Source organism: Naegleria lovaniensis, assembly GCF_003324165.1.
Source record: "Naegleria lovaniensis strain ATCC 30569 chromosome Unknown tig012, whole genome shotgun sequence".
Classification (NCBI taxonomy): Eukaryota; Heterolobosea; class Eutetramitea; order Acrasida; family Naegleriidae; genus Naegleria; species Naegleria lovaniensis.
The window spans coordinates 381,838-394,848 of NW_025407834.1; the positions used below are offsets into that span (position 1 = coordinate 381,838).

At 35.9% G+C, this 13,011-nt stretch overlaps 8 protein-coding genes across 8 annotated transcripts in view; 4 read left to right on the plus strand and 4 right to left on the minus strand.

The window, feature by feature from the left end:
* The window catches only part of C9374_001286 (uncharacterized protein), a gene marked incomplete at both ends in the record, with an annotated part of 1,125 nt that extends 529 nt beyond the window's left edge, over positions 1-596 (minus strand). The window contains one exon of the mRNA XM_044688670.1: positions 12-596. Coding sequence (XP_044551684.1) covers positions 12-596 — 585 coding nt within the window. The remainder of the gene's footprint in view (positions 1-11) is intronic.
* Positions 597-1,097: 501 nt separating this feature from the next.
* C9374_001287 (uncharacterized protein) lies at positions 1,098-2,397 on the plus strand (the record flags this gene model as incomplete). Its single annotated transcript, XM_044688681.1, has 3 exons — positions 1,098-1,378; positions 1,541-1,802; positions 1,858-2,397. The coding sequence occupies 3 exons, from the start codon at positions 1,098-1,100 to the stop codon at positions 2,395-2,397; spliced, it is 1,083 nt and encodes a 360-aa protein (XP_044551685.1).
* Positions 2,398-2,548: 151 nt separating this feature from the next.
* C9374_001288 (uncharacterized protein) lies at positions 2,549-4,376 on the plus strand (the record flags this gene model as incomplete). The annotated part of the gene is made up of 4 exons (XM_044688692.1): positions 2,549-2,735; positions 2,791-3,150; positions 3,279-3,672; positions 3,737-4,376. 4 exons carry the CDS (start codon positions 2,549-2,551, stop codon positions 4,374-4,376), a joined length of 1,581 nt encoding a protein of 526 aa, XP_044551686.1.
* A 179-nt stretch (positions 4,377-4,555) lies between these two features.
* C9374_001289 (uncharacterized protein) lies at positions 4,556-8,590 on the minus strand (the record flags this gene model as incomplete). Its single annotated transcript, XM_044688703.1, has 1 exon — positions 4,556-8,590. The coding sequence occupies one exon, from the start codon at positions 8,588-8,590 to the stop codon at positions 4,556-4,558; it is 4,035 nt and encodes a 1,344-aa protein (XP_044551687.1).
* Positions 8,591-8,731: 141 nt separating this feature from the next.
* C9374_001290 (uncharacterized protein) lies at positions 8,732-9,169 on the plus strand (the record flags this gene model as incomplete). The annotated part of the gene is made up of 1 exon (XM_044688715.1): positions 8,732-9,169. The coding sequence occupies one exon, from the start codon at positions 8,732-8,734 to the stop codon at positions 9,167-9,169; it is 438 nt and encodes a 145-aa protein (XP_044551688.1).
* A 39-nt stretch (positions 9,170-9,208) lies between these two features.
* Positions 9,209-10,288, minus strand: C9374_001291 (uncharacterized protein; the record flags this gene model as incomplete). Its single annotated transcript, XM_044688726.1, has 1 exon — positions 9,209-10,288. The coding sequence occupies one exon, from the start codon at positions 10,286-10,288 to the stop codon at positions 9,209-9,211; it is 1,080 nt and encodes a 359-aa protein (XP_044551689.1).
* A 209-nt stretch (positions 10,289-10,497) lies between these two features.
* On the minus strand, positions 10,498-11,058 carry C9374_001292 (uncharacterized protein; the record flags this gene model as incomplete). Its single annotated transcript, XM_044688737.1, has 1 exon — positions 10,498-11,058. One exon carries the CDS (start codon positions 11,056-11,058, stop codon positions 10,498-10,500), a length of 561 nt encoding a protein of 186 aa, XP_044551690.1.
* A 281-nt stretch (positions 11,059-11,339) lies between these two features.
* C9374_001293 (uncharacterized protein) lies at positions 11,340-12,947 on the plus strand (the record flags this gene model as incomplete). Its single annotated transcript, XM_044688748.1, has 2 exons — positions 11,340-11,568; positions 11,725-12,947. The coding sequence occupies 2 exons, from the start codon at positions 11,340-11,342 to the stop codon at positions 12,945-12,947; spliced, it is 1,452 nt and encodes a 483-aa protein (XP_044551691.1).
* Between the last annotated feature and the right edge of the window lie 64 nt (positions 12,948-13,011).

Sequence of the window (13,011 nt, forward strand, 5' to 3'; positions counted from 1 at the left end):
TCAGGCGCTACTGATTCTTGTGGTTCTGGTTGTTCTCCTGAAGGTTCAGGTGTTGGAGGCACACTGCTTGACTCTTCTGGTGTTAATGATTCTTGTGGTTCTGGTTGTTGCTGCTCAGAAGGTTCAGGTTCAGGTTGTTCAGAAGGTTCAGGTGGCGTCGATGGTTCAGGTGTAATAGATTCCTGAGGTTCTGGTTGTGGCTGCTCAGATGGTTCAGGTTCAGGTTGTTCAGATGGTTCAGGTGTAATGGATTCTTGTGGTTCTGGTGGAGTAGAAGGCTCTGGTGTCAATGACTCTTGTGGCTCTGGTTGTTCCCCTGAAGGTTCTGGTTCTGGTTGTTCAGATGGTTCAGGTTGTGGCTGCTCAGAAGGTTCAGGTGTAATAGATTCCTGAGGTTCTGGTTGTGGCTGCTCAGATGGTTCGGGTTCTGGTTGTTCAGATGGTTCAGGTGTAACGGATTCTTGTGGTTCTGGCGGTTCGTTAGTAGGTGGAGTAGTGGAATCCTGTGGTTCAGGTGGTTGTTGTGCATGAACCATGAGCACCACCAACACCAACAAGATCAAGAAAAATGCAAGTATTCTCTTGGTTGAAAACATTTGAATAGAGAGGGCGTGTGCGATCGTGTTACGTTTTTTGTTGTTTATTTGTTATTGTGTGGACAGAGAGTCTAGCTCTTGTTTTTAAAACTAGTTTCTTCTATAATCCTAATTTAGAAGAGAGCTCGCTGGAGGTCAATGACTATTTAGTGATAATGGACATATTTCATATAAGCGTTGTTAGAATATTTGATTTCCAGTTGATTGTATTCCTTTTCCTTACGGACTTGACCACGTGGAAAACCAATTACAATCATGATCTGTTTTTAAACATGACAATGACAAGGAGGAACTGGAGAAAAAATTTTAAGGCAGTAACCAGCCATTTGAAAATCAGAGAGTATTGGTCCTCCCCCTAAACGCAATAATATTATTGGCATCTCTCATGGAGTGCAAAAGAGAGCTGCTTCACTATGAAATTACAAATGACATGTCAGCAGAATGAACAATTGAACACCGCTCTCTCTCTTTCTCATTCAATGAATATTTAAAAAAAAATAAATGACGACCTTCTCCACCACTTATCCACGTTTTCTTAAGGCATCTCATTACCCTCCTTCGAATCAATCAGAAGTTGCCGATAAGCATCCATCAAAAAAGCTTGAACTTGAATTCATTCATGGATGCTCAAAAAAGGGTTGTAAGGGAACATATTTTCATGTCAATGATGAACATCAATTGGTATACCCTGCAGCTGGATGTGGTGTTGTATTCGATGTACCAACGAACACTCAGAAAATATTTAGAAAGCATGACGATGATGTGGTTTGCATTGCCAAGCAGTAAGTAGTAGAGTCATTGCCATCATCTCTCAAGTCATGCTTTTGTAATGAACTTATTCATGATGGTACACATCATGCTTGATGTTGTTTGTATCATCTCTCATGTCATGCTTTTGTAATGAACTTATTCATGATGGTTCATGCACTGCCACTCTTGTACAGTCACAATCAGCGCTTGTTTGCACGTGGTCAAATTGGAAAAGATGACATGATTTATATTTGGGATTCTCACCAACCTCAAGCAGGTCCCATTGCATCCATTCCCACACATATCCATTTTAAGAATGGTGGTGTTATGGCCATTGTATTTTCCAACTCGGGTGATTTCATTGCATGTATTGGTGGTAATGATACCAATTCTCAAATTCTCATCTATGATTGGAAAAAAGTTAAAAGCAAGTGCAAAATGTTTGAGTACCGAGTGGTATGACTTGGCAATCACGCCTGATGATCGTCATTTATATGTTTGTGGTAAAAAGACACTCAAGATCTTCAATACTGCAGATTTATCATCAAGATCTGGAGTATTTGGATCTAAGGGTACTCTACAAAATACATATGGTGTGGTTTTTGTGGGTCCCAACGAGAGTGTTCGTACCGATGATGATGCCAGAAGTAGTAATAGCAGTTCTACCTCTACTACATCATCATTGGATGCACTAGTTGGTGTGGAAGATGGTTCTCTCTATCTATTCAGAGATGGTAAAGTGATTCAATCGTTCATGAAGGCTCATGAAGGTGCCATCTATTGCATGACTCGGTGTCAATTACCTCTGAATGCTCAGAAAGGTTCTGGAATTGTGAGCAGTGGTAAAGATGGTGTGATCAAGTGGTGGAGATACCACCCACAAACCACACAACTCGTACTTGAATGTTCTCTTCAAGTTGGAGGATGTGTCAAAGCGATTGTCGCTACTTGTCGTCCATGGAGTACTACTACTACTACTTTTCTTACGGATACGAAAGATACTACTACTACTAGCCCTTCTACTACCTCCTACAGGAGACAGGAAAGATAAAGTACCTCTCGTGTATATATCCAAATCCAATGGAGATTTACAATGTATTACTAATTTCACTCAGGTGAATACTCTCCTAGCATCACATTGTGGTTTATCACATCTCAAACAATTATGGGGTTTAGCCATCGTGAAAGGTTCTTCCAAATTCATGACTTCCGGCGATGATGGTCGTATCATTGTATGGGATTCTGAGACTAGAAAACATTGTGCTCAGTTAAAGATTCGATTACCTCTCCACTCAATTCCACCACCATCTTCTTCTTCTGATAATAATCATTCTTCCATTGAATTGAGAGGTATTGCCATTTCACCTCAATATCATGTCGCTGTCACGAGTAAGGAAGGACATCTCTTCATTTACCAATATCAACATGAATGAATTCCATCCAGAACCATTATTCTATCGAAAAGATAGTATTGAAGAAATTGCAACTCTTCAATATTCCAATGATGGATCCTTGTTGGTGTGTGGATCTCATGACAATTATATTTACATGTATCAATGTGAGAATTCAAAAAAGGATGATTGTGATTTACAACATGATCAAAATGCTCATGATAGTGAACAACGTAATGATTGTACTGATCAACATCATGACAATTATTACCATATTCTCAAAAACATGAATCATATCATGAATTATTATAATCAATCAATAGATGACAATCACACAAGGTTGAACTATAAATGGATTGGTAAATTAAGTGGTCATTCATCCTTCATTACTCATCTAGACATTTCCAAAGATGGTAAATACATTCGAAGTAATAGTGGGATTATGAAATTCTCTTATGGGAGGTTGAAACAAGAAAACAAATCAAGTCCATGATACCATTCATTGAAGATATTGAATGGGATACTCTCACATGTCCATTAGGTTATACAGTGAGAGGTATTTGGAAACCAGAAATGGATGGCAGTGACATTAATGCCATTGATGTGAGTTTTGAACATTCATTAGTGGCATGTGGTGAAGATTCTACACAAGTATCCTTGTATCATTATCCATGTTCGAACATGTCGAGATTTGGTTATTCAGAAATTGGTCATTGTAGTCATGTGACCAATGTGAAATTCACAGGTGATGGAAAGAAATTATTGAGTTGTGGAGGTGGAGATTTGACCATTCTACAATGGTCATTGAAAGATCAACAAGATTGGAATGATGTGAATTCGAGTAGTAGTAGTAGTAGTAACATTGGTAAAAGTAGTCCTAATAGTAGTAGTGGTAGTAGTAGTGTGACTCGCCCCATAATCAGCAGGGATCAAGGGTGCAAACGTCCTTCCACAAACCCTGGCCAATACTAGAATCTCCATGGCTAACTCCACGACTAGAAGTAGTGTTGCACATTCCCCACGACCACTCAGTTCACACGAATCTAAAAGTCCAAGAATGGAGAGTAGAAACTACAACCATAACATTACTCTTTCTGCAACGAGTAGTACTACTGGTCATATGAGTGGTGGTGCTGGTGCTGGTGCTGGTGGTATTACTGCTACTACTACTGCTACTACTACTGCTACTACTACTGATACTATTGGCCTTAATACCACTCAGCTTCCTCCTTCCAAACTTGGCTCAATGACCTCTCCTAAATCATTGACAACAACTCTTGAACATGCTTCTTCTTCCTGTAATTCATCATCCTCTTCCGGTGCTCCTCATATTTTAAAGATATTACTACAATTTCAATCCGATACGAACACTCAAGGTTGCAAAACGATTCTCCCATTAGATATCAATCAACCATCTCAATGTACTTTTAAATATTTACAAGATATTGCTAGAGAAGATTTTTATATAGACGATGAGGGTAATGAGACATTATTTCATCTGTTGTATCATGATCATGAAATGAATAGTGATATTTCAATTAGGAACGATCGACACATGCAAACATGTATCGATTATTTTAAAAAGATTGATTCCAATCAACAAGATCGAATCATCATAGTATTGTCAAAAAGCATATAATAAAGTAGTATTATTGATTTTATCAAGTGTACCAATCATCATGAATGTAGTGAGTGGTGTCAAAGGGTTGATGTCAAAGGGTTGATGTCAAAGGGTTGATGGGTGAGAGGGGCAGAGTTTGCTGATGAGGGTCATCACACTGCAGTGTCTTTTTGTTATTATTATTCTCAAACCTCTTCTCACTCATTCGATAAAGTTTGAGATTCAATAAAATCCAAATGATTATTGTTCATACCAGAATTCTGACCTTTTCCAGATCGATAAACCTCTTCTTCTTCATATCTCTTGTGTAACATGTGTGCTATCATGGTATGATATTCTCTCTTGAAATCAATATTCAATACTTTGACATAGTAATAAATGATATAACATGTTGCACACAATGCATACACACTCATTTGAACAATAAAGGTTCCATAAATAGATCGAATGGATGGCACTAGTAAACAAATTAAACATGCTGGTATGGAAATGAGGAAATTCAATGCCAATGTCACATACAGAGGTATAGAATCCATAATAACGATGGACCATGATGTGCCCAATGTCCAATTGGTCAACGATGAGTCATTATTTTCACTAAAACTATTGCTATGATGATGATGATGACTATTACTACTACTATAACTATTACTACTATGACTATTACTATGACTATTACCACCAATATTATTATGACTAGTCACAATGAGTAATTGATACAAATTCATGACCACATAACACACACTGCTCACAATCGAGACAATCCAAAATGTTTGAATATTCTGTTCTGTATTCATGACAAGGAGTGATTGTGGTGTTAAATACATGCTATCAAGAATAATATTTGAAATATCAGTCAATAAATACATTCCAATAAAGATCAATGTGATGATGAATAATACGAATAGAGCCTTAATATTGAGAATGATTAAATTTCTATAATTCAATCGATTGATACATTTTCTATTATAGAGACATAGAATGGCATTGCAAGTACAACCAATTTTGATATAAATGAAATTATACGACAATACCATACAATAGGCAATAAATTCACCTTTAGAAAAGAAGGTCTTTTCATTGTCCACTTGTGTGGTAGAGGTAGAGGTAGTAGTGGTAGTAGTGGTGGTAGTGGTAGAGGTAGTCACAGATGAATGACTACTAATCACTCCAATATTCATCAAATAAATCGATAGAGGTAATACAGTATAAATAAATAAATTTCCATAATATCCAAAAAAACGTTTCAATATCAAGGAATCCCATTGGAACAAGAGACGATACAAGTCAGCAGAAAAAATATTGATACTACTACTACTACTGCTACCACTAATACTACTACTACTAGTACTACTACTACTGAAAAAACTCGAGCAATAGGAAAATAATTGTTTCAATAAAAATAATACAGCCATCATGATGAATGGTATCAAATAACTCACTCCACACACCAATGAAATCCAATAATAAATGGAATTCATGAATGAAGGTAATATTAAGGATTGAGTGATTGGCACACTGGTCAATGCAATGAAAATTAAATAAACAAACACTCCACTCATGACTGTAATGTATACATTCACCAATTGATAGAATGTAATGAATATACAAAGACATACACATAATGCATTATATAAAAATACATTTCCAATGTTATAGAAGAGAGTGAAATAGAGTGGAATGTTGGAAAGTGGAATGGTGGTCGTTGAGGTGATTGAATTGAGGTACAAATCATTCGAATCATTCATCACGACCACTGGATGGATGATGGTTTTGGTCCATTGAACGAGACTTCCAACAGCAATGATAGGTCTTTGAGTACCAATAACACTCATCGAATCAACACCACGATACAATAAATGTACAAATCCATAACATGCTCCATATTGAATACAACTTGATAGAAAGAGTATGAAGAGAGATAATAGTATAAATTTACCACTCAATATTCCACTATTACTACTACTAGTACTACCACCACTACCACTAGTACCACTACTACTATCAATATCATGAAAGAACTCTGATCGTAGGTCTAGTCTATAATAGTAAAATCTAAAAATATTCATTCTACAATTAGTAATTTCCATGAATAAATATTGTAGAATGGGATATAAAAACATTAATTCTAAAATAACACTCAACATGACTACACATAGATAGAGAAAGGATGAATCATTATCAATGACTGGTAAAGTTCCCACACTCATGTTTGAAATGAGAAATCGTGTCGAGAGAAATTTCATAACAATGACACTCACGAGTAATAGAATAATTTTCATCATTCCACTTGAATGTGAATATTCTCTGAAGGATGGATGATGAAAATACAAGGCATGTCCATTACTATTGGAACTAGGTGCTGATTTTCTCATGAGCCAATCTTTTTCATCGTCATCATCATAGTCGTCATGATACTCCTTCTTGACACCACCATTCTTCCTAAAATCTTCATGTGGGTGGTGATCGGATAAAGTTGCACCATGATCATCATCGTCATGACCATGATCATGAATGGAAGAATCAAATGTTGTTGAGTGAGAGACATACATGGCATGACTAGTGCTCGTCGTTGGATGAATCTCTTGTTCCATTGCAATACTTGTATAATATTCATTCAACACTCGTTGTTTGATATTTTCTTGATAATTTTGTTTGATTTGTATGAGATGAAGTGACTCCTCACGATGATGATCATCATGATGAGGTGGAATGACATGAATGTCTCTAAAGGCTCGATCCAATGGATTTTGTTTTTCAATGGGAGGAACCAGTTGAATTTTCTTTTTAGAACTTCCATTAGTATTATTAGTAGTAGTAGTAGTAGTAGTAGTAGTGTGGTTATTGTGATTAGGGAAAGAATTCAATGAATGATCATGTTGCTGTTGCTGATCCATCTCTTCTTGTTTGAATGACTTTTCAGTACTCATAATAAAATAAGAAGTAATATCATCAATGACCATGTCTTGTGATGGTTGTTGTTGTTGTTGAGAGAATGATTGAGAGGATGGAGAGGATATAGGTTTCTTGTTGTTGTTACTTGTTGGACCTTTTCTTAATGAATGACCCAAACTACCACTACTCGAACCACCACCACTCAAACCACCACTCCTAAGACTTGTTGGACCTTTCTTGAAAAGTGATTTGACAACCACCTTGACATCATCTTCATCATCAACAGGATGACCACTACGACCAATACCACCACTCCATGCATCTTCATCTTCATACCTCTCATTAATCATTCGATGATTGAGATAATACAATTCTTCTTGTGCTAGAGATTTATCTTTCAATACATTCATATCGACAACATCTTCGTCATCATCGTCGTCATGTTGTTGAACCTTTTTTTGAAGTGAAGACAAGTTGATTTGACCACCACTTGTCGATGGATCCATCCTACTACTAGTAGTAGTCGTGGCAGTCGTGGCAAGAGTATTGGAAGGTGTCGTATGGACCTGTTCTTGCAAGTTTTGATGATTAGAAATGAGTGTCGATGTTGAAGATAAATTATCATCAGTGAGTCTTTCATCGTCGTCGTCGTCCTCATCGTCATCATCATTGTCTTGATCGTCATCATCCTCTTCATCCTCTTCATCATCCTCATGATTTTCGAACGTATCATTTGGACCAACAAATAGTTTCCCACTTGTTGTATCTTGTGTTGGTAATACATCTAAAAATCGAATAGTTTCATTCACTTCTCTCATCTTGTCAATCCATTGAAACATTTCATCACTACTTTGAGCTTTGACAATTAACACTCTCTTTTTCGTGACAATTTTGAAAATATTATATTCATTTTTAAATTCTGAAAAACATTCCACAATGATGGCATTATTGATATCAAGTGATCCTTTTTCTTTCTTTTTATCTTGTTTTGTGTAATAGGAGAGTATATGTTGATCATGAAATGAAAAGTATCGTTGTTTCCAATTCTTGACAATTTTACCTTGTTTAGAGAGATAACCTTCAAGATGAATGAGTGATGAATGAGAGGGTATCTGGTTGGTGGATTGTCTTTTTAATTTGAAACTTGAAAAGATGGAAGGAGTTGATGTGGTGTTTGTACTGTTGTTGTTGTTATTAGTATTGTTATTATTATTGTTATTATTATTGTTATTATTATTATTATTATTGGAAGTGAAATGGATGGGAGTAGGTGTTGTGGAAGGATTGTTGTTCTCCGTGTGGTTATCCACGAACGCCGAAGAAATGGATGGGTCCATGATTGTGTTGTGCTCACAGAGATGTTGTGTGACAATGTTGATTTTTTTAAAATGTCAAATGTTCATTGTAACCAAGCAAGAAATAAAAATTGATTAAAATTTTAAAAAAAATTTGTAAAACCGTCTCAATCCCGAACCGAAATGTCTTGCTCCTCCACAAGTGATGCCTCATCCGGCGCAACACATTCGCTCGACAACCAAGAATCTTCAAATATTACCATCACTATTCGATTGATCAAATCATTTGCATATAGAAATATTAAACTAATGATTCTCAAAGATATTCAATCGGAGCAATTGACTGGACATGATTTATTAAATTTAATTAAAGATAAAATTGAAAAGGAGAGTGCATATCTTCCACATCGTAATCGACCATATGACACTTTAAAGATGTATCATCATGCTCATTCATTCAAAGCTAATAATTTAGTAATTAATTTTCAAGATGATGATAAATTAGTATTACACTTGGATAAAACGTTAAAAGAAAATGGAGTGGATAATGAGGCTGAGATTTCATGTTTCATTTGGAAAGAATATTTAGAATTTAAACATAATCCAGAAATTAAATGGTAATTTTGAGAGCGCACTGAATAAACATGGTGTGCATGAGCTTTAAGCTTTTACCAGGTCGAGGAATTTCTCAAGTGATATGAATAACTCTAGCTTTTCTTCTTGATTATCATTGGAATCCTCATTTTGTTGCACGTTGGACTGAGGTTGTGACTCTTCACTTCCTGGGTTGACAAATTCAACTCCATTCTCAGTCAACACAATGGATCCAAGTGCTGCTGCCAATGATGTGGGTTGCTGAATACTTTCCTGTTGTTTCTTTTTCAATTGCTTCTTCTTGAACAGATCCACTTGTTTTTGATAATCATCTCCTAAAACGTATTTAACAAAACGATCAAATTCTTCTGCGTCCGTGAGAGGATCTAAACCACTTTCAAATAATAATTCTTTTAAACAATTAATACTAAGCATTTTCTCGCCATAACTATTCAAGACAAAGTACTGGACGAATATGTCCTTGTATTCAGTGTCTCTCTCCAATTCGTATTGCTTACTAAGAAAATCCAAGAAATCTCCAAAGGTAAACGATTCATCACTGTGTTTTAAATGTTGATTGTAATGCAACATTAAATGATCGGTGGTGGGTGAAGCACCACATAACCGTAGACATAATGCTAAATCGGAATATATGTTTAAGGTTTTGAAAGAGTGATGAGGCTGTTGTTTGTTTTTCTGTTGTTTTTGTTGCAACACTCGTTGATACACTCTCTCGTAAGTTTGAATTTTGGAAACTGTAAAATTAAAGGAGGGAGATTTGGATCGAAAATTTTGAGCGAGAGATGAGGAATTGATGGTGGCAGTAGTGGTGGCGGTGGAAGAGGTAGTGTTCGTAGCGGTGAGGCTATAACTATTACTTGATGTTATTGTTGTATTTGGAGTGGCTTTAGAAGAACAAGTATTTGTTGGGTTTGAGGGTTTCACGGAATGAGATGATCTTGAGCCTCTGTTCGATGAGGTCGTTTGCTTACCACTGTCTTGCCTAGAGCTGGAGATATTTGATGAAGGTGTGCTATTGGCATTTGTAGTTGTTGTTGTACTGGAAGCTACATTTGCTGGTTTGGGTGCTGAAACGGACCGAGTCTTCATGGAGGATCTTTTGACCGATGATTGGGTCGTGGACATTCTTTTTTTCAGTATCTATTCAAAACCAAATCACTCACTTTAAACACATCATTGGCCATCGTAGATGTAGAATTATTACACAAAGATACTACTAGTACAGTGTAGTGATTCAAAACCATAGCATGCATGATTCATTTAATATTGAGATTACTATTTAGCACTCGTAATGACTCACTGAATGTGTACTCGCAATGACTCATTGAATCTCTCTATTGCAATTTCACTTCCATCAAATAGGCATCTCTGGTTGGCAATGAACCAATATCATCTTTGGCATAAAAATTCTCCAAAGTCTTTTGCTTTGTAAATCCTAACTTTTCATAGAATTTAATAGCTCCTTCGTTTGCTGTATGTACATGAAGAAAACATGTTGAAATTCCATTTTGTTTAGCAATATCAAATATTTTCTCCATCAATTGTTTACCAATTCCTAATTTTCTATATTTTGGTAATACTCCCAATAACATGATATATATTGCTTTATCATTATTATATTGTTCAATTCGACATGAAAAACTTCCAACAGCAATATCATTGAAGATGGCAAACGAACTAAAATCTGGCCCTCTTTGCAATATTTGTTCATAAATTGAGTCTCTATATTTAATTGGATAAATATAATTATTGAGAATTTTCAATTGTTCAACATTCTTATCAATGACTCCCATGAGACGAAGTTTTTGATTTTCGGAAAGTTTTTTATGATTCTCATGAGTGGAAAAGAAGGAACGATGATCGATGAGATTGGCTTGATTATTCACTTGTACCATGTTGTTATTTTAATGATGAAATGAAAATGGAGTGAATGAGAAGGGATCGCTATGAGTCAACAATGATGATGTGAATATTTTTTTTTGTGTCAAAACACTAAGACCTCTCCTCTTCCTGGGCTCTTAAACCTGCTACTCCAGAATTCAACACGAAGAAGGGTTCGTTGTACAATGTACATGACGAGCGTATGAAGACAAGTAATTTATTGATCACAACAAAAGCCATCCTAGGATGACGCAAGATTACGTTTTGATAGGAATACAAAGCTTTGTAAAAAAAAATGCAGCCATCCTCCTCCGACCAGCAACCATCAAACAACAACAACAGCAACAGCAACAGCAACACCAACTCATCAACACCTGCTACCACCAAGTCGACTCTTAATAGCATTACTCAAGAGGCGATTCAAAACGTTGCTAAATATCTTCCAGGAGGAGATACTAAGAGAGCGGAACAAGAGATTGTCAAGGATCGAAAGTTTTGGAATAACCAACCTGTACCTAAGATTTGTAAGTTTGTGATTTGATGGTCTGCCTATTATAATGAATATATTATTTATATCATCACTGTATCATGATTTCAATCACGATCAAACATTATGTATCATCATCCATTATGATTATCGTCGTTGTTGTATGATGATTGTAACCCATCGTATTCAACAGATGAAAAAGTTGAACAACTCGGAGAAATTGAAACTAAGACTGTAGATCAAGTTCAAGCCACTCCCTATACTCTTCCAAAAGGTTATGAATGGTACGATTTAGATGTCAATTCCGAAGAAGATATTTCCAAACTCTATTCTCTATTGGAGGGTAATTACGTTGAAGATGATGATGCCATGTTTCGTTTTGCATATACAAAAGAGTTTCTCAGATGGGCACTTGCTCCTCCTGGATATAGAAAAGATTGGCATTGTGTCGTGAGAGTGGAATCATCCAAAACATTTGTTGGATTCATTGCTGCCATTCCCATGTTGATTGGATTGAGACATGAATTTAAAAATGAGAGTTCAAACTCGACGTCGTTGGAAACTACGAGTGTTTCCATGGAAACAACGACGAATAGTGATGCTGAAAAATTTGAAAAAAGCGTTAAAATGGTTGAAATTAACTTTTTATGTGTACACAAGAAATTAAGAGAAAAGAGATTGGCACCTCTCCTGATTGGTGAAATTACTAGACGAGTGAATTTAACCAATGTATGGCAAGCCATTTACACTGCTGGTGTGATTATTCCACGTCCTATCAGTAAGGCAAGATATTATCATCGTAGTTTGAATCCAGAAAAATTGATTGATATCAAATTTAGTTCCATTCCACCTTTTGCAAAGAGTTTCCAAAATCCATTAGAAGTCACTAAAAAGTATTACAAGATGAATGTTAAAGAAAGATTACCAACAATGCGTCCATTACGTAAGAAAGATTGTACTCAAGTAACCAAATTATTGAATGACTATTTAAGTCATTTCAAAGTAGCACCATTCTTTACAAAAGAAGAAGTTACTCATTGGTTCGTTGGAAGAGAAAATGTCATTTACTCATTTGTCATTACTGCTCCTGACAATGATGATAAGATTCTTGATTTTATTTCCTTCTATTCTCTTCCAAGTACAATTATTGGTAATCCAAAACATCAAGTGTTGAAGGCAGCGTATTTATTCTTCTATACTTGTTTGAACACCAATGTTGAATCTCTCATGAAGAGTGCACTCATTGAAGCTCAAAATAGAGATTTTGATGTCTTTAATTGTGTGAATATTATGGACAATCAACAATTCTTAGACAAGTTGAAATTTGGTACTGGAGATGGATATTTATATTATTATTTATTTAATTACAAATTCCCAGATTTACAACCTGAACAAGTTGGTTTGACCATGCTTTAAATGTTTGGGACTTGTTGGAATGAATAGTCGTACTGCAGCAGTAGTTGTAGGTCAATAAAGGACT